This window comes from Hirundo rustica, chromosome 14, assembly GCF_015227805.2.
Source record: "Hirundo rustica isolate bHirRus1 chromosome 14, bHirRus1.pri.v3, whole genome shotgun sequence".
In the NCBI taxonomy this organism is placed as follows: domain Eukaryota; kingdom Metazoa; phylum Chordata; class Aves; order Passeriformes; family Hirundinidae; genus Hirundo; species Hirundo rustica.
Genome location: NC_053463.1, coordinates 7,374,097 through 7,394,327, shown reverse-complemented (window position 1 = coordinate 7,394,327; position 20,231 = coordinate 7,374,097). Strand labels below are relative to the sequence as shown.

General features: G+C 40.4%; 1 protein-coding gene across 3 annotated transcripts in view; it reads left to right on the top strand.

Moving 5' to 3' along the window:
• CNOT6 (CCR4-NOT transcription complex subunit 6) overlaps positions 1–11,887 on the top strand; it is a 32,856-nt gene extending 20,969 nt beyond the window's left edge. For 2 of the 3 annotated variants that reach the window (XM_040078132.2, XM_040078133.2), the window contains exons 5-12: positions 872–976; positions 1,068–1,136; positions 2,545–2,702; positions 3,213–3,367; positions 4,308–4,462; positions 5,439–5,669; positions 6,927–7,129; positions 7,779–11,887. In XM_040078132.2, coding sequence (XP_039934066.1) covers positions 872–976; positions 1,068–1,136; positions 2,545–2,702; positions 3,213–3,367; positions 4,308–4,462; positions 5,439–5,669; positions 6,927–7,129; positions 7,779–7,991 — 1,289 coding nt within the window. In that variant the 3' untranslated portion in view covers positions 7,992–11,887. The remainder of the gene's footprint in view (positions 1–871; positions 977–1,067; positions 1,137–2,544; positions 2,703–3,212; positions 3,368–4,307; positions 4,463–5,438; positions 5,670–6,926; positions 7,130–7,778) is intronic. The other variant, XM_040078135.2, reaches the window with a different exon arrangement.
• The last annotated feature ends 8,344 nt before the right edge of the window (positions 11,888–20,231 follow it).

Below are 20,231 nucleotides of genomic sequence, written 5' to 3'. Positions count from 1 at the left end.
TTAGCAGTCACAGATGTAGCTGCTCAATCCACATTTATAAATACTGTTACTTAGGGATTATTTAGAAAAATAACAGGTTTAGCAGAGCAGTGCCCATAGAAAGAGGTTTCCTTTTCTTTTTGCAGAGTGTGCAGAAGCTTTCTGTTGCTTGCATGGGGGTTGAATGCAGTTCTGCTTTAACTAGAGAAATAATATGTGGTTAACTGTGGTACATCTCCAGCCAGAAAGGGAGCATCCTCTGTACAGCTGCAGGGTTCTGTGCTGTTTATGCAAGCAGCAATTTAAGTATATTCCCTTCTTTTTTTTCCCCTCTGAACTTTATGGATTCTAGCTATAAAATTGCCAGCCTTGGGGAATTTTGAGTCACAAAATCAGAAGCACTGAGAGATGTAATATTCTAAACACTGTTAATATAAGTCTGTTTATATCCCCCTTAAAACTGGGCACTTGCAGTGTGTGTTGTCCATGACAACAACTTTTGCAATCAGCTTATGTTTGGCAGATGGCAGAGTCTCTACTGAGATCTGACTGTCAGATCTGACTGGTGGATGTTTCACACTGAGCAGAGGTGGCTCCTGTGTTTGTGCTCATCAGCTCTGCCTGTTGTACCACACAAGTTCTTCACTGCTCATAGTCCAAGGACTGCCTTTGGGATGCTCAGTCCCGCAGCAGAATCAGCAGGGAATGTTGCTAAACTTCGCTAAGGCTGTCCACACGTCCAGGGTTTTCTGGGACTGAAGACCTGAGATCTGACACCCCAAAGTATTTCGTAGTAGATCTTGTCTCTGAGATGTCAGCTTTCAACACTGATATGCAAGTCTGCAGTAGTTCCTCTCTATTTTATTCAATATTCCTGTGAATTGGTTTGTAGGAAACCCACTTACACAGGATATTCTGAACCTGTATCAGGAACCAGATGGGACACGACGGCTACTGAACTATTTGCTTGATAATTTGGCAGGTACTGCAAAAAGAAGTAAGTGATCATTCTTAAAACATTTATTTCTGCTGTGTAAAATAAATGTGATTATCACTTGTTGTATCTCTGTTTTAAAATGTTCCCATAGTTTCAACAGAACAGCCACCTCCAAGATCCTGGATTATGTTGCAAGAACCAGACCGTACAAGACCAACAGGTACTGTAACACTTCAAGGATTTCTCATTTCTTCTGTTTTCCTTTTAATAAAAGCTGTTGATCTTTGCTGGAAAAAAAGCTGATGCTTAAATTAACCAATCATCTCTGCAGTGCTGACCAGCCAGCTGAAGTCATTCTATCCCAATTGGAACACCTGTTCCAGATTTACCCATCCTTTACTCTAAAGTAATTTATTTTTAATTAATGTCCCCCTCACAGGAATTGAAACTGTTGTCCACAATTAGTTAAATGGCAGAATTATAACAAGCTTAATTTAACATGTGTTGAAGGATAAAAAAATGGAAGCATTTGAGCATGATTTCCAAAAAATGTAGAATTGTTTGAAGCAACCAGGGTATCATCCTTGAATCAGCATTTTTCCTTGCTATTGGGATTCAGGTCATGTTTAATTCTTTACTAATATTTTTTCCTGCATAAATTGTTTAAAATACTATCTTTTCTGCACATCAAAAATCTTAGTGTATTTTTCAATTATTGCAGTGTCTTCTCTTTCAGGACTGATAATTCCCTCATTATTAAGGTGATTGCTTCAAAGATCATGATGTAATGCAGCTTCTGTTTTGCTGTCACTTATTTATTTGTTTTCAAAATGCTAGACTTGGACGCTAGTCAGCCCAAGTTTCTTTTCCTCTGTTCTCTGTATCTTCAAACAATGGTCTTGTTTCTTTTTTTCTACATTTGAGAGGAGCTTCCAAGTATCTCGTTGTACTACAAAATCTTTAAGTGCTTTTTAAAAACAAACAAACCTAAAAACCCAACAAACCAGCCCCCCCCCAAATCCATGTTGCTGGATTACCTGTCAAGTTGCCCCAGCCTTTCTCATTATTATTTCTGTTAAAAATTAATACAGAGAGGAGATTTTCTTGTCCTATGCCTGAATGGCTCTTAGAGGTGGAAATAGTTTAGGGGTTAATTTGCCTACACTTTTTCTTTGTGTGAAAGGATCCTCGGCCTGTCTATGGATCTGTTACAGTTTGTGGTGGCAATAATTAAGGTAGATTTTAAAGAATCTAATTGTAGACTTGCAGACATTTTTGTAGCTGGCAATTACAAGGGTTCGAATACACTTACTTTGTTTTGGGTTTTTCACAGTACAGCACCACTTAGCATAAAACACATTTTTCTGCTCTTCGCTGTATTAACCGTATAAAGGGAGGTGTTTGTTTCCTAATTAAATGCTAGAAGACAGCTGCCAGAAGTCCAAACATGTAATTTGTCTCCCCTAGAAGAACTAACAATTTTTTTTTAGCATAGATACACATGCTGTGTTTTGGTTGAAACAAATGAAGCGAGAATTGATAAATTTGCAGAAGACAAAAGTCAAGAATATAATTGTGCGGGTTTTTTTTTAAACTATCAGTGTGTAAGTAAAATTATTGTTCTGCAGCCTTGTTCTCTGTCATGTGTTACAACGTCCTCTGTGACAAATATGCCACACGGCAGCTGTATGGCTATTGTCCATCCTGGGCCTTGAACTGGGAATACAGAAAAAAAGCCATTATGCAGGAAATACTGAGCTGCAATGCTGACATCATAAGTCTGCAGGTAAAAAAAAAAATACACCATTATTTCTTCTCCTTTTCTATTCCCGTGTGCTGGTTTCTTCACATGAAGTGTATTTATAGTAAACAGTATGTTTTCGAAACCTTCTGCAAACAAAAGAAAAAGAAGCGATGTTTAGAACATTATTTGTTGCTTGACATCAAAAGATCTCAGCCCCCGCAGTTGGAACGGGAACCAGCAGCCCCTGATCAAAGCAGTGTTCATGGGGGTGTCTTTGTGCCTGTGTGTGGATGTGGGGCTGTAGTTGACACATTTTCAAATAAGAGGCTTGAGATAATCATAACTCCAGGGATTACAGAAATTCGTTTCTGTTTTCTTAAAATAGGGATATTGCTCTTGAATTTGCATTCTCTAATGTACTTAATTCTTAGATTTTTTTTCCCCCCTTAAATCTAATTTGAAAGTGATTTACACTTCTGAAGAGTCTAAATAATATCTGTCTTCCATGTTTTGCTAATAGAACGTTCATGCTGTGCTTCCTTAACTTTACAGGAGGTAGAAACAGAGCAGTACTACAGTTTTTTCCTGGTAGAATTGAAAGAACGTGGCTATAATGGATTCTTCAGTCCAAAATCTAGAGCTAGGACAATGTCAGAACAGGAAAGAAAACATGTTGATGGTTGTGCAATATTTTTCAAAACAGAAAAGTAAGTAATGTGGTTTGCTGAGCCTTCTGTTGTCTCTTGCTGTCTTTTACATAATTTCCCAGCTTGGTCTATAGTTCAAGCAGTTGGGCTTTAACTGTCCTTCAGTAGCCAGGCAGGGTTTCAGACAGAGCATTCCTACCCCTGGAAAGACTGGTTTATATGAGAGAGAATGTTCTGGGTGGAACTAGCTATAAAAAATTTAACCTTGAAATACTGAGTTGCATGAGTTTGCATTCTGTGTGAGCAGTGCTGGTTGGGAGTTCACGAAATTATCCTTCACTTGTTGAGTGTGGGTGTCCCAACCATTAGGTGATAATAATAGAAAATGAAGGAAATAATAAAAAATTAAGTAGATTTTTGTTTGTTTGTTTGTTTTTTGAGTAAAGGAATTTCTAATTCCAAACTGCTGAAATAAGGCCTCAGATGACATTGACTTTTTGATACATTTAGCCTTTGGTAAAGCAAACAAGAAGGTATCACTGCACACTTCTGTAGAAATTCCCTAATCATTTAAGAGCTGCAGTACTTACTGGTTGTGTCATATTGCACTTGTACAGCTTTGGATGTGATGGTAATAATGTCCCTTCCTGCTTCCATTCCTGTGTATCCACAAGTAAATGTAGGTGCCAGGTTTGCGGCCTAGTGGCTTGGAAAATTATTTAGTCCCTCTCTGTTAAATCTGAATATTTGAACTAGGAACAGATGCAGAGTTTGAAACAAGCATGACTTTTCTAAAATACATCTCTCCCTCTCAACAAAATCCTTTAATTGTAACTAAGGTACTATAAACTACATGATTTCAATTTAGGGTTTTATGAAATGATGTGACTGGCTGAGATTTTCACATCATAAATGTGTTTGAGCTTTAATTAAAAAATTACTGATGACATTTCCAACTGTATCTGGCTGCTGAAAAAAATTACATACGTTTTTCTTTCAGATTCACTTTGGTTCAAAAGCATACTGTTGAGTTCAATCAACTAGCAATGGCAAATTCAGAAGGTTCAGAGGCTATGCTGAACAGAGTCATGACAAAAGATAACATTGGAGTTGCTGTTCTCTTAGAACTGCGAAAGGAATTGATAGAAATGTCATGTAAGTCGCATTCCATTTATTTTTTTAATAGATGGTATTTTGTAAATGAAAAGAAATCACTCTTGTTGTAATAAACAAGAGAAACTGGGTTCTGCAGGTGAATTTGGCTTTGCAAGTCGTATGTTCAGACAAATCTATTTCCAAAGAGGATTTTGGGGAAAAGTCATATCGCTTAAATGATGAGATTTGGGGTTTTTTCCCACTTGTATTTTTAAGGAAAAAAGGGTAGAAAAACCTGACTTTGAGTGATTTTGTTGTTTGGTTTTGGGTTTTTTTTCTTAGAATTATGTACATGTACCAAAGAACCAGGTGGTGTTAGTTGTGTTTCTAGATCATGTTCTCCATCATTTTAACTTACTTTCTTTACTGTCATGCTTATACAACCTGTTTGTTTGGCCCTGTCATTCTTAATTTAGGAAATGTAAATTGGCTTTATAAGTATCACAGTGGGAACCTACTTAGCCTGTGTTACATTTATCCAAATGGTATTTTATTAATTCAGATTGTAGCAAACAAGCCTTTTAAGAAACACTTCCAGGAAGAGAGGTAACTTAAAATGTGGGTAACTTAGAATTCAAAGCTCGCTGCCTGATAAGATATGAACAGAGGCTGTTTGCTATCATAGCCTGAGGAAAGCTGCTGCAATTTTTTAGAAAAACATTATTTGCCTGTAATTAGGATTATCTGTTACTTATGTTAATTTTCAGTGGATACAAAAGCATTACATGTAACAAGATAGTCTGTTAACAGTCTTGAATGTGAAATACCATTCCTAATGCTTTATATCAACTAAAACACTCATTCAGTGTAAGAGGAGTTATCTGACCCTCTTCTTTCAAATGGCATTAACCCTCTTGAAGTCATGCCGCTATTTGTTTTGTTTTGTTTTGTTCCCTTAAACATTTTGTTTAAATTTTTGTGATAGTGTTTTCTGTCGCCAACTCATTTTAAATAAATAACTGGTTTTGAATTTTAGCTGGAAAGCCACATCTTGGGATGGAAAAGCAGCTAGTTCTTGTAGCTAATGCACATATGCATTGGGACCCAGATTATTCTGATGTGAAGCTGGTTCAGACTATGATGTTCCTGTCCGAGGTAAAGAACATTATTGATAAAGCTTCTCGTAGTCTCAAACCTGGTGTTTCGGGAGAACTTGGAACCATTCCACTTGTACTGTGTGCAGATCTCAATTCTCTACCAGACTCTGGTAAGAGTTCTATTTCTTATTCTTTAGACTATTTCAAGTGTGTGACAATTTTTAAGTTTTTCGATTTAAAGAATGCATTGTTTGATAATATAAGCTCTAGACTTGCTAAGGGAAAAGAAGGAAGAGAGAGAACTGTTTCATTTGTGAGTGACCTTATTGCCTGTGCTGTAGTAGAGCTGTGTCTGATCTTTCAGAAGCATTTCCACTGTGATTTTGTTCCCACTTTGTTCCTGTATTTTAAAATACTTTCCAAAAATAACTGGAAACACGAGTGTGTTGCTGATAATTTGGTTTTCTTAATTTTAAGTGTGAAAAGGTAGTTTTTTACCTTTAAATTTGCTACCATACAGTCATTTTCTGTCATGCTTTAGAATTTCTAAAATTCAATACATCCCCTTCAAAAGGGGACTTTCCAGAGCTCTTTACTAACATGGAACTTTGTTTCTTGATTTGGTGGCAACTTTATAAAGTGCAAGAAATAAGCACATTCAGTGACTGCCACCTTGCTTGCTCAGGTACCCAGCTGAAGTGCTGTACTCAAGAGCCGACCTTCCTTCTTGCTGCTGGTTGTTCAATATAATCATCGTCATTCCTGGTACCCTTCCTTCTGGCTTCATCTTGGCATCTGTTAGGGTTTTAAGGAGCAGTTATTGCCCAGCAGTAAGGGAAATGGGATTTTTTTTGATCCCAGGAAAGCCAGTATCACTAATGGTGATTGCAATGATCAGTTCACCTGTGTGGTTGTGTCTTCAGAGCAACTTATCTGCTTCTTTTATCTTCCAGAACTTTAACACAGCTGTTCTGAAATTGAGGCACAATCATAGCTTTCTATGACACAAGTCTAATCATTTTGGCTTTGCAGCCTCTAACTTCTTTTGAAGTAGTGTTTCGGAAGTCGGCTTTTTTGCAGCACTTCAGCTGGAGAACATTGAATGGCAGGACCTGAGCATAAAAGCAAGAAGAGGCAGCCAATAACTAGCATTGATAGAATTTTACTTCTGATTTTTCTCATCTTTCCCTTCCCAATCTATGCCTTATTATTTTTTCTAGTCAAAGTATGTTTCTTGTTCTAGGTGACATTTGCTCTTGATACACATTGCCCTGCAGTATTTTAAAAGAACTACTGTTGGTTGTACTTTGTATTGTTGAGGTTTTGGTTGTGTAAAGCCTAAAGTTGCATGTCTGACTTGACCTACACACACTTATTTGCTGAATGTTTGCTAATACCTTCCTTGTTTGTAATGTGTCTCCTCACAGGTGTTGTTGAGTACTTGAGCACTGGTGGAGTGGAAACAAACCACAAAGATTTTAAGGAACTGAGATACAATGAAAGTCTTACTAACTTCAGCTGTAATGGAAAAAATGGGACAACAAACGGAAGAATTACACACGGTTTCAAGTTGAAGAGTGCCTATGAGAATGGTCTTATGCCTTATACAAATTACACATTTGACTTCAAGGTAAGGACTTGCTTATATTTTGGAAAAGTTTTCCATTTTCAAGTGTAACTAATGTGATTTGTTCTGTGAAGTTGTTTTATAAGTAGCTCACGAAGTTTATATTTAAAACATAGCAAACTAGAATGCCCAACACTTCAGTCTCCTAGAAACCATCTTATTCTTTTTAATAACTTGCAATAGCTTTGCAAGAGTTGGGATGCTCTTAACCTTCCCTGTAAGCAGTAAGAATTTGTGTTTTGATACTCCAAGCTAAATGACAGGGGCACTTAAGCTGTCAAGTGCAAGGAAATAATCCATGTTGCGTCTGGAAAAATCTCGATTCACTGTTGCCCAGGGAAAACAAAGATTGTTTTTTTCCTTTTCAAAATCAGCAAAATGTGATTTGAAGCTCTGTAGGAGGTTGGAAATTGAAACCCACAAAAGCATAGCAGAAGTGATAGAGGGTGGCCTTTTCTTTTGTTTTCCTAATCTGTATTGAGCACCCCACTGGATACAGGAAGAAGAAATCTCCTAAATTGTGATGTGCTATAGAGAAGGAATGGGATATTTCATTACTTGTAACACTGAGCTCACCTCTTGCATGGAGTAATAACTTGAGACAAGAATAAATACTAACAATAATCTTATTTTTTTTCCCCTCTTGTTTTAGGGTATTATCGATTACATCTTCTATTCTAAACCTCAGCTAAACATACTTGGCATTCTTGGACCTTTGGATCATCATTGGTTAATAGAGAACAATATAAGTGGTTGTCCACATCCACTCATCCCTTCTGACCACTTCTCACTTTTTGCACAACTGGAGCTTTTGCTGCCTTTCCTGCCTCCTGTAAATGGAATCCATCTCCCTGGCAGGAGGTAGTCAAATACATTTTTAGAGGGCAACCTCAATCTAACTTGTACAATTGTAAAATCTGAATATAGAGGAGTGAGGTATGGCCAACAGGGATTTTTTTTTTTTTTTCTTAATAATCTTAATCTTAAATCTAATTATTTGCTAAAGACATAGTAAAAGCCAGGTGCTATCAACAGACACAATTCTGAGCCCAATATACTTTGTATACTGTTCCACAGCGATTGGTGCATTTGCACCTTTCTTTAATACGTTACAATTAACCTTCCTGTTTCTTTTCTCCAACGTGACATTTTCATGCCTTGAAATAGGGAATTGTTATACAGTGTATTCTCTTTGCACAGTTATCTGTAGCACTACTTTTTTGAGGCCAGTAGGAACATCCACAGAACATTCTCCGTACTTCACTCCCTCCTTTTTCAGACTTGTTTGTAAAATATAGAATTTGAATTTAGCCTTTATTGATTGTATATGAACAACAGAAAACCTGATTTATGAGATTTTGTACTTTAAAAAAAAAAAAAAAAGAAAAATCAGATTTGGAAAATGATTGTATTGTAAACTAAGGCTAAATTTTTATCTGTTTTCATGTGTTATAAAGGCCAGCGTGTAAAAGAGGTTGTCACAGGTTTTCTCTGCTAATGATTTGCACTGTTAGGGTTTTGTTAGCCCTTTTATACTACTTTTTATGTTCAATTGAGAACTTTGCTTTCAAAATCCAAACCTATAAAATCTTAGTATCTTACAGAGTTAACAAAATACATTCTATTTCTGATTAAAAAAAGGAAGAGGCATAGAGTTCTTGCAGAACAGATAAGCTGAGCAGTGAATATAAGTAGACCTTATGGATTGAAAGTTATTGCTGATGTGTACACACTCAGACATTTTTCTCATCTCTAACTTTTGAAGTAAAATCTAGGGATACTTGTGTACAGCTTCTTAATTTCTGTTTTAAATATTTGTCCCATCTCCACTGTGCCTGCTTAAATTTGTTCTCAACTAGCACTGCCTGTGCATGCAGAGAGATCCTGTGCATCCTCTTTTATTTTTTTAAATAATGTTAACACTTGTGAAAATTTTATGAAGATACTTTTGTATAAGCTGTGGCATCTTTCTTTTTCCTTTGTGAAGCATTGAATATCACACTTTGGAACATGTTCAGGTTATGGGTACACAGTTTCTAGCTTCTAATGCCCATGCACTGCTTCTTTCAATGTCATTGCACAGTGCCGTTTTTCCCACTAAGAGTTACTATCATGTGGATTCTCTTTTGTTTGTGTGTTCCTCAGTTTCTGAAAGTATAATTCCTTGAAGATAAAAACCTAGCCCTACATTTTTTATTAATGAAGCAGTGTAAAATAAATGCATCTTCAATACAGGTCCCAAAGACAATTCTTCAGATCATATTTTAAAGTGACCAAGTCTTACTTTAAAGTGTCAAGCACGACCGAAGTTACAGTGTACCCTCAGTGCCATTTGTGTCATGAAGCCAAGTGCGTAACAGCTTACAAATTTAACTTGTCTATTTGTATCCTAAAAGGGAGAATTCAGCGTCTCCTTAGACTAAAACAACTTGAATAATAAATGTAAAAACAAACAAAAAAATTAATAATGGAGATAGAGCTTGGTCTTAAACAGCTTTTGTTTCAGCTGCAGGCAGGGAAGCAAAAGGACACTGAGCATTAAGAGAAAACTTTCTAAATATTATGAGTTTTTTATATATAAGAGTGAATTGGTAATAATGATTCAAAATTTTATTGAAAAGTAGTCAGCACACAAGTGTGCTCAAACTGTTCTGTTTTAAGCTCAGAGTAAAAATTGCAAACAGTTCAGATGTGTAAAATGTACATTTTAAAATTGCAATACAAGAAATTTTGATCTTGAATCCTTGTCTGGGACCTGATCTCTTGGGGTTATCTTGTTTTGGTTTTAGTTGTAAAAACACCAAACATGTCCAGTTTATAATCAGTACATTGAAATGCTGGTAGTATTGCTGTAGTAGATTTAATGCGTAGTGTTATTTTTTTTTCTGTTTGTTTTTTGGGGTTTTTTTGTAAAGTGTGAATAAAAGGTGTTTTACTCATGTTTCCTTAATGATGTCTTGGTAATGTACATCATGACAATTTCCAGTAATGATGAGCCAATTTAGCTTGTCAGACTAAGCAAACTATTTTTGTTTTCTGATATCTGGATTGTGTAAGGAGTCCAGAAAGCTTTACAGAAGGGGAAGGGAAGCACTTACTCATTTTGTATTTTTTTAGAGGGGGATAATTTACTTTAATAGATGCTGGAGCTTGAGTGCACTTGTTAGATTCTAAAGGTTTGAGCTTTATCCAGTATGTGTTCTCCTCTATTGCTTAGTCTTAAAAAATATTTGAATTTATGACATCATGTGAAAATATGGCCCCTTGTGCTTTTGGAGACACAACTGTTCCTGCTTAGTCACCTTATATGGTCTAAGGGTCCATTGGAATAACCATTTCCTCCAGCTTTTATAGCAGTCCATCAGGTCCTGATTGAAAACCCTCTGAATCCATTGAAGACACTCCTTTGACTTCACTGGGTTTTAACTGGACTGCAGCTGTGACTCGGGGGCTGAAGGAAGGAAGGAGAAATGTTTTGAAAATAGGGAATGACCAGATGGCACCAAAACAGAGCTGAGATAAACTTTGTCAAACAATCTTTCAAAGAAAATACATTCTTGTGTCAAACAAATCTAACTCAAAAGTCTCAATTTCCAGCTATAACATAGAATAAGGCAATAAACCGTGTCTTCTCAAAATCAAAATGTTTTGCTTCATAGTTTTTAACATGAAGTGGTTATTTGCAATATTTTTATTCGAGGTGGTTTTGGGTGTTGCCATAATGTACCGTCAGTGTTCTTGTAAAAGCACATAGAGCAAAAGTCACAGAACATCCTTGGGGTTGAAAGGATTTATTTAGGTAAGACCAGGCTTTTTTCCACTTAAAGTACACTCTGCCATATCTTGTCTAGTTTTATTTACATTTACCAAGAATTCTGGGTGTCAAAGTGTAAATTGAACTACACCTTTAACTAAAACAATTGTTTAGAGTACAAGACTAATACCACAAGTTACTGCTTTTAACATAACACAAGTAGGGGGGGGAAAGAGCATATAAATTGGTGTGTGTTGTAATTATTTTGTCCTTTTAGCAGCTTCAAATTAAAGGTAAATTTGGCTAGCATTTGACTGAACTGATTTAAGATCGTTGTATGCATCTTTGATGTAACTTCAGCAAATCTCTCAAGGTGTTTTGTTTTTTTTTTTTTAATAGCAGGCTTGGAAAATAGCTTATGCTTTGCTTTTTCAACCATGCAAAACCTGTATGAAAGACAAAATAATTGCAACACCGTTGTGGGGGAGGGGGAAAAAGAAAGCTAATTACACTGTAAAACTTTGAAAAGTTCAGTTAACCGCTTCAGTAGCAAAGCCTTTCTCATCCAGCCGGACACAGTATTTTTTAGTATGTTAACTGCTATTCTTTTCTTTTGGTTGCATAAATTTGTAACTCTTAAGTGTCTTGGTATGTTTAAGTAGTGTCTAAAATAGAATATCTTAGTCTTTATTCACAGTACTTCTGTATAATGTGTAATGCACTGGACTAACTCTTGTTTACCATTCATGTAACAAAAACCAGCACATTATCTGCACTAAGCTCAAAGAATGTTGCATTTGTCTATAGGCAGCTCTTCAATAAGATAAATGGGAAACTGAATATGGTCTGATGGTAAACAAGGGCTTTTACTGTTCTCTTCAGTGGAACTTTCTTCTTGGTCAAATTTTAACTAGTTAGTATTATATTTATATACAGGGTCTTCTTTTTTCTTTACCAATGTATTTTCCTACTCATAGCTGACCAATAAATCCAGTATCTGTTTCAAACCTTCTTGAAGTCTAATTCATATTTTAACTTGATTCGTAAAGCTCTTCCTCATGAGTTACAGCCAAAGTGAGTGAAGTGTGTAAAAGTGTGTAAAAGGAAGCATAAGAACTTGATAATCCCAGAAAGACCTTGCTGCTTTTGAGACCTGCACACCAGAAATCTCCAGTTGGGTTTGGATTGCGAAGTGAAGGCATGATCAGAAATGCCTCCAGAGCTTGCGGAGAACCCTGTCCAAACCTACTCAGAGCTCAACCCCTTGTCTTCATAGCTGGCCATCCTCTGACCTTGCAGGTCCGTCTGTAAGGTCAGTTGTGCAGTGGAAGTTTGGTCTCAAGTCTGTAAACCCCGCTCCTTCCTTACTCCTTCCCCTTACTACTCCAGGAGCACAAAGTAGACTTGGGTCTGACAGCAGGAAGGGATTCCAGTACTCAGTTTGCTATGGGAGGGAAACAAAGTGAAGACTTCAACTTCTTTTTCAGGGATGAGATTCAGCAAACTCTTGTCACTGGTGTATTTTCATACCCCGTTCTTTCTCTGGGGGTGCCTCTGTGTCAGTGTCTGTAACGGTGCAGCCTCACCGCGTTTGGTGGGATGTTCCCATCACTGGCAGCACGAAACTTTAGACCCTTGAGCACACCTGTGTGTGTGGAGCACTGAAGCACCTAATACCCGTGCTGGCAGCAGTGTCCTCAGAGCCCACGTTCAGTATATTGGTGCTGCTTTGCTATGAAATAAATTTACTAGTTCACTGTTCCCATAAATACCACAGGCCCCAGGATGTTCAGCTTGTTTGTAGGTTTAAAAAGTGCTCTCTTGAAGCAGCTGTAAGTCCCCAGCAATGTGATGGGTCCCTTGCAGGTCTAATTATGGTTTCTTTTGGTGGTGTCCCTTGGGTGAGATGTTAATTCCCATCACATTTGCAGGATTGCCACTAGATGGTGTGGGAAACACAGACTTGAGCTGCACGCAGCCTGAACCTATTTCAGTGCCTTACACAAAGTGTGGCTTGTAGAATTAGTCTGAAGAATATTAGTGAGACTTCAGGCCCAGACATGAACCTTTTCTAGTGGCAGCAGTTGATGTGGTAATATCCATGCCAATTAATACGAGTTTTGTAAATCCAGCTGTCATGATGGGAACAAAAAGGACCTGCTTGGTCCTCGGTGACAAAATCATTCAGTAGGGTCTTGTTGCATTAATCTACTTAGTGTTATGTTTTCAGATGAGTACAGTTGTTACATGGTTCCAGATTAGAGTTTACAAGCTCTTAAACAGTATCAGCAAACCTGACATGCAAGCGTGGGGAGAGCTGTTTACAGGGAAGGTGCCAAAATGACCAGAGAGGGCAGGGTCCTTGTCAGAATGCAGAGAGAGAAACCAGCATCTCTCCCTCGAAGGCAAAGGACTGAGCTGAGCCTGTGTCCTGTCGTCCTCAGCCAGGTCAAAGAAATCTAGTCTTTGCTTAACTTGCAGTAAAATAACTGGAACTATTTTAATAGAATTGACTACATAATCTCTCTGGTGATGGTCCTTCATAGCCCATGTGCACTGGCTCTTCAGTGATAGACAAAAGTCGGATTTGGGCATTCTAGGGTGAGAATCTCCCAAATCAAAGCCGTTGACAGTGTGACTTGTCTTTTCTACTGGCACTGGTGAAGCAGAGGAGCCTTAAAACCTGTGGAATTGAGCCCAAAGAGAAAAAGGTGAGTGGAAAGGACAAGAGTATGCCAGGTAGATGAAGTGACCTCTTGGGAGAAGCCATACTTCACTAAAGGTGAGTGTTCTGGTTCGTTTCTTGTTTTTCATCCTCCTTTCCTAACCCAAAGGCAGTAATAGTTTAGTCTCTAAATGTTCCTTTACTCTGTATGGAAAGCAGTAAATCCAATTAAGCTATTTATAGGGATCTTTGGTACACTTGAACATTTTCTTATTAAAAAAAAGCCTAGTGTTCTCACAGATTATCAGTTTTTGAAAGATGAGACAGTACATACTGATTTATTTTAAAATGCTAGATGTTTACTGTAAAGGGCATACACTATAGAAAATAAAAACATGCATATCCTCCTCCTGGGCTTTAGTGACCACAGAGATTTAAGTAACACGTTGGTCACTTGATGAGATTACACTGGCTGGCCAGTTTTCCACTGAATAACACCAAATAAAACTCTACATGCATTGCCTAGTGAGACAGGTTCATCTAAAACATGCTTTTTCTTCAACTGCTCTTTGATTTTTCAGTTTGTGACTTCACAAATTCTTGTATTTTCATGTCCTTTGCAATGTTTTAAGTTGGTGTGAGAGGCAGCTGAAGATTTTTAGTGCCTTAGCTGTTCTCTGAGAAGCTGTACCTCTGTGTACGTGGGGGCTATGCCTGCTAATGCTTGCAGGTAGTAAACTAGGAGTATTTCTGGTGTAATTTGAGGTAATAGACTACAGGAAGGATTGGAATTACCCTGAGTAACATTTTCTCCCTCAGGTGGAATCATTTATCCACAGACCAGTGAGGGAGGAGGGAGATGAACAAAAGGTAGAAATTTGGATCTTGGCCCAAAACAGCCAACAGGAAATTTTCCATTGACGCCTTTCACTGGGCCTTCACTGAGAAAACATAATCAGGAATACAGAAAGATGAGTTACTACGTGTGCATGTGGAGCAGCCTGTCTTCCTGAGACCTGTCCTAACCCCCCAGGCTCTGCAGGCACGAGGGCAGTGTCTGACCTGTGGCACCCAACGCAGGATTCACATCCCACTGAACAGAGTTTGCATTTTTGCTGGGTCCGGTGCCAAGTCTCTGGCGTGCCTGTACAATTTAATTAAGCTTTCAGTTTGATGGTGTGAAAACTGCAGTTTCAACTTGTTACATCATCCTCAGAAGTCAGTCAGCCTTTCCCTTACATTTGTCTGTGTATTACTCATGTCCTGTAGGAACTGGTGAAATGAATAAAGGGAAAGAACCACCTGGTGCTGCAACACATGTTCCTCTTTTACCTCTGTGATTCTTTGCTTGCTCTGAAAAATCTGGGGTTTTTTTTTTATAATTTTCTTATATGTTTGGTTAATCCTGTGAATCTTCTTCTCCTAAGCAGAAATTATTCCCATATTACAGAAAGCAGAAATAGTTCCAAAAGCCGGCCGTTAGCTGGAGGTTCTGGGTGGTGGAGCAGGTCACACCTGCAGTCCCCAGCTTGGACTCTGGGATTGTTCTCTCCCTCTTGTCCTGCAGATGAGAATCTCCTCCCATGAGCTGAGGGACTTTAGCAAGGGTAAAGCTGCTCTGCGTTCAGGCAGATCAAATGGTCTGAGGAGGGTACAGAGCCATGGCCTTGTCCTGCCTGGAGCTCCTCTCCGCAGCAGGATGAGCAGTGTTCCTTCAGTCTCTCAGGTGGGTCGGTTCCCTCCTGTCCCCAATAAAAGGAATGTGTGTGGTGCCGTTCTTTGTTTTCACCGGGATTTTAGAAGTACTGTACTGCTGGCCTGGAACACTCTGTACAAGGTTCTGAGAGCAGTGACTCCTTAAATACATGTGCAAAGGTTCTGATCCTAAGATACCTAAGTCTGTGTTCTCTGTTGAAGTACAATGGAGCTGAGAGACCTTGGGAGCCCGTGTGGGTCAGGATGTGAGTGCTTGTACCAGGAGCAGTAAAATCGAAAAGTCCAACAGTTTTATTGTGCTCCAATCAAAAACCACTTCTCTAAAAAAAAAACAAAAAACCAAATGTGTGTCAAGCCAAAGCGTAAAAGTGGTGCTTGATACTGTGGATGAGAAAAGAAAGACTCTAATAAAGGCTAATTACAGTGTTTGGTTTGAGAGCTGGGACCTCACAGCCCCTACAGGTCAGGGACTCTGCCAAAGTGGCACCGGCCATATTAGCCATTGCTGGTTCTGAAAGAACAGGGAAAAGGGAAACCATAAAAACATTTTGAATTTCCTTTTGAAATGAAATTGCTAGAATTAGTATTAGATGCAATGAAATGTGGAAGGGTGGGTTGGGGGGGGGGGGTGTTGTTTCTTTGTCAATTTTGGCATCAAATACGAAAATGAGTGGCTTCAAACTGACAGAGGGCAGAGTTATATTGGTTATCAGGAAGAAGTTCTTCCCTGTGAGCTCCTGGCAAAGATTCCCAGAGAAGCTGTGGCTGCTCCATCCCTGGAAATATTCAAGGTCAGGCTGGATGGGGCTTGGAGAAACCTGGCCTAGTGGAAGGTGTCCCTGCCCATGGCAGGGGGTTGGAATAAGATGATCTTTAGGGGTCCAAACCATTCTATGATACTATGAAAATTTTGCAATCAAGGGACAGCACAAATTTTGCCAAGCCTAATGGGGTGATGTTTAAATGCTGACATGTTTTTCTTTCTGGCCTGTATCCTTTGCAATGGACTGCAGGAAGGAGGCTTCATCTTTGGGCACAGAATCCCAAGATTCCTGCTGCCTGTCTGGGGTCACCAGGTAATTTTCTGTTGCCAGCATTAGCCTCAGCGAGACTTTTCCCTCAGAGTCCTGTTGCTGAAGACAGTGAAATGCAATGAAGTGAGCGGCTGTGCTCAGAGCAGCTGCACTGCCCTTGCTGTCACATGCAGTGCCGTGTGCCTGCTGGCCAGCTGTGCCAGGAGCACTTCTACGTGTCAGAAAAATGTGCAGAGATTATGGATGTTCATCAGCATCTTTCTACTGAAAAATAAAATCTAGTAAAAGGTTATACTGGGTGCCCCAGCCTCCACCTTCTGCCTCCATGGCAAATCCCACCTTAGTGCTGACCTGGAGAGTGAACACTGTTCTAAAATCCTGAGGATTTTGCTCCTCTTTTTCCTTGTTACAAGACCCAATCTCTTCTCTCTTTGGTGGTGGAAACCATCACTCCCATTTTCCCCCTGACACTTCCCTGTAATACCACTGTTGGCTTCTGGATCCAGCTGTTTAACCCACGTGTTTTTCTAGTTAACACCACTGTAAAGTTATATAATTAATTTGGTTAATTAAGCTTAGAAAGGAGTTTCAGGGTGGAGACACGATCAGCTCATCCGCAGCCAGTTTATTGTGTGGTTCATTCCCTTCTTGAGACATTGTTGATCTGAAGCTTAGGGGCAGCAGAGAAAGGAAACTTTCATTTTCTGCCTCTAAAACGACAAGGGGAAGGTTTTGCTGAGCGCTCTAGCAGGGACCAGTTGTCACTTTGGTCTCGAGGACTTCCTCGAGCAGGCAGTGCTTTATTATTCCAAGGGAAGAGAAAACACTTTGCAATAGATCCTGCTATTTGCTTGTTGCTATAAAAAGGCTGGGAAAGGGAGGTGGGGAGGAATCTGTTCTAAACCCAGCTGGTACCAGCTCAGCCCTTCAGGGAAGCACAACGCTTAATTTCTCTTGTATTTCTTTGACCCAGTTAGCGTTGCACAAACGTTCCTGATCACAGGACTGTCTAATCCTCTCTTGAATCCTGCTGAATTTTATCTTGTTGACATCCTCCAGCTATTAATTCCAGGAGCTGACCCTGCACAGCCAAAAGGCTGTGTTGTTTTCTGTCTGTGTGCCCTTGTTCCAGCAAACCAGGTCTGAGCAGAGGTAGCCTGGAGGGCCAACACAGAATCTGGCATCTGAGGCAGGGATGTCACCATCCCTCGAGGGCTGGGGATGCCTGACACACCCAGCACACCTTAAGGAAAGCTGAGCATCGACTGAGCAGCTCAAATGTCAGCACAGCCTGGCTGTGCTTTAGGTGGTGCCCGAAGGAACAGGTGTAGTGATGTTTTGGAGAAGGCTGGGGCTGAACCTGGCTGGGAGCAGCAGCAGAGCCCCAGCTGCAGCTGCTCTGCCCCATCCCCATCAGCTCTTCTGAGCAGGAGCAGGAGCTCACCTGCAATATTTTACCACCAAACTCTTCTCACCTGCAGATAGTGCCAGGTGTCAGACACCCATCTGTCCTAAACTGGGGTCAGGAACAGGACCTGGATGTTTCTGGATTCAAAACTGGGCGTGGTCAGGCCTGTGCTTGTATTTGCTTTCCCTTAAAAGCTGTTATATTTCTTACAGTTCTTCACATCTGGCTCTGTGAGCAAGGACCACGCTCAGGTTCCTTTGTCCTTTGTGCAAATCAGCCTCAATCTGGAGCTCCCAGCTCATCCCTAATGAGGCTGCACTGCTTTGTAGGCTCAGCAAGTCAGGGATGTCCACCCTGGGCATCTACACAGCCCCCAGCTCAGCAGGACCTGGTGGGGGCTGGCACTGCTGAACACCGTGGAGGGCATCTGTGAGCCAAAACTGTTTATTCTGTGCAGTTTTTGATGCTTCTGTAGCATGACCTGAGGGGGATGTGAAGAACATCTGGAGCAAATTTGGTATTTCTTGTGTAATTGTTTTGGAGCCTGGACACTCGAGATGTGGCATCTCCCTGTTCTGAAGCTGAGTTAGTGGAGCTCAGTCAGGGCTCATTGAGTGAGTTGGAAAGATATAAAAACATTAAAAAAAATAATAAAGTTGGAAAAGCCCTCTAAAATCACTGTCTTCAGCACAGCACTGCCAAACCCACTGCTAAACCGTATTCCCAAGCGCCACACCTACACGTTTTTTGAACACTTCCAGGGACAGTGATTCCACCATTTCCTCTGGCAGCCTGTTCCAGGGCTTGACAACCCATCCAGAAATTTTTCCCAATACCTAATCTAAACCTCCCCTAGCACAGCCTGAGGCCATTTCCTCTGTTCCTGCCACTTGTTACCTGGGAGGAGAGACCAGCACCCTCCTGGCTACAGCCTCCTTCCAGGGAGTTTCAGAGAGCAGCAGCCCAGCGCCTCTGGAATAAACCATTCTCTCTCCCCCATACTCGCCTTCCAGGAAAAAATAACAAAGCATTCAGCAGAGCACGGCTGACTTGCAAACGTCACACTGCGCTGCCAGATGAGATGTGGCAGTGTCCCTGCTGGCTCCCCCTGCTCTCCCCTGCGTGACCACCCTCTCTGCAGAGCAGGGGTGTGCTGATCCGGGGGGACAAAGCCGCTGCAGGTGTGCGAGGCACAGGCACATAAAGCCTGGCGCTTTACACGTGGGTTTTGCTAAGCTCACAGCAGGCTGATGGGCTTTCAGAGAGGTTAATTTAAAAGCCAAGACAAGAAACTGTTGACACAATGCAAATGCACGCAAATAAATAAACTAATAATTTGATTTTCCTCATCAGCTGCTATTAGAGAGCTGTGCTTTAAACGCAGCAGAAGATTATTCCCATTGCAAGCCCGTTTCAAAGCACTTAAAGGCTCCCTTTGATTTAAATGGCATTGGGTCAAATTTTATGGAGCAACAAGCCGGTATTCTAAAAATGCCCAGTTTTTCTACAGCTCTTTGCAACAGTCCTAGGAAGCATTGCCTCCAGGACCATTAATTCCAGGAAGGCTGCAATTACCAGGAACAATATCTCTCTACTTACACAACATGCATTTTGCATCAGCTCTAGCTCGTGTCAAGCAAATTAGATTATACTTGAGAATCCCTGAGCACGGGGAAAGGCCACAAGCCCGTGATGTGGCACTTCAGGGGTCATCCCTGCCCTCAACTGTGGCCCACATAAGTGATACCAGCCTCAAAAACACACGTGGGCCCTGGTGAGCGAGGCAGAGAGCTGTGCCTGAACGTTCTGGTTCTTCAAACACAAGCAGGAAAGCTTTCAGCCGTCGTTTCAGAGTGCTCCTCAACCCATGGACACAGCTGCAAATGGAAAATACAAACCACTTTGCCATTAATCACGTTGCTGATGGTTCAGTCAAGGTTTCATTCAAAGCTAAGGGATTGCTGCTTAGTCTCTAAATGCAGTTTAGCTTCATTCTGCACCATGACAAATGAAGTTAGTCTCCACTTAGGAAGGCTGAAAGTTAATTAAAATATGCCCTCAATGAGGAATTAGGCCCAAATGCAGGCACTTTAGAGCAGGAGGAAAGCCTGAAGCACACCCACAAAGCCCCTGCTTTCAGCTGAGGCATCCTGGGTTTTGCCTTGGGCTCAGGTATGATCTCCTTAAAAGGTGTGGGCTTTGAGTTTACCTTGGAGCTTTAAGGGTCAGATTTTTTTCTGAAATCAAAAATAGCTGCTTCAATCCTAACTTCAAAGTTAAAGACCTTTTCAGAGACTGATTTTGCTAACCTTGCTCGTACCCCTCCAGCATCTCCCTGTTTGCGTGCAGCCCTTCCACCTGCTCCCGCTTGTCCCTGGCATTACAATCCCGGCTGAAGAGCCCCATTCAGGGCATGTCCCTGTCTGTAACCACGCTGCACTGGCTCATATTTTGGTTTGTTTCCCAACATCTCTCCTGCTGGCTGTCTGTGTGGGCACAGGGTGGGTGAGGCTCTCTGTGCTGGAGGA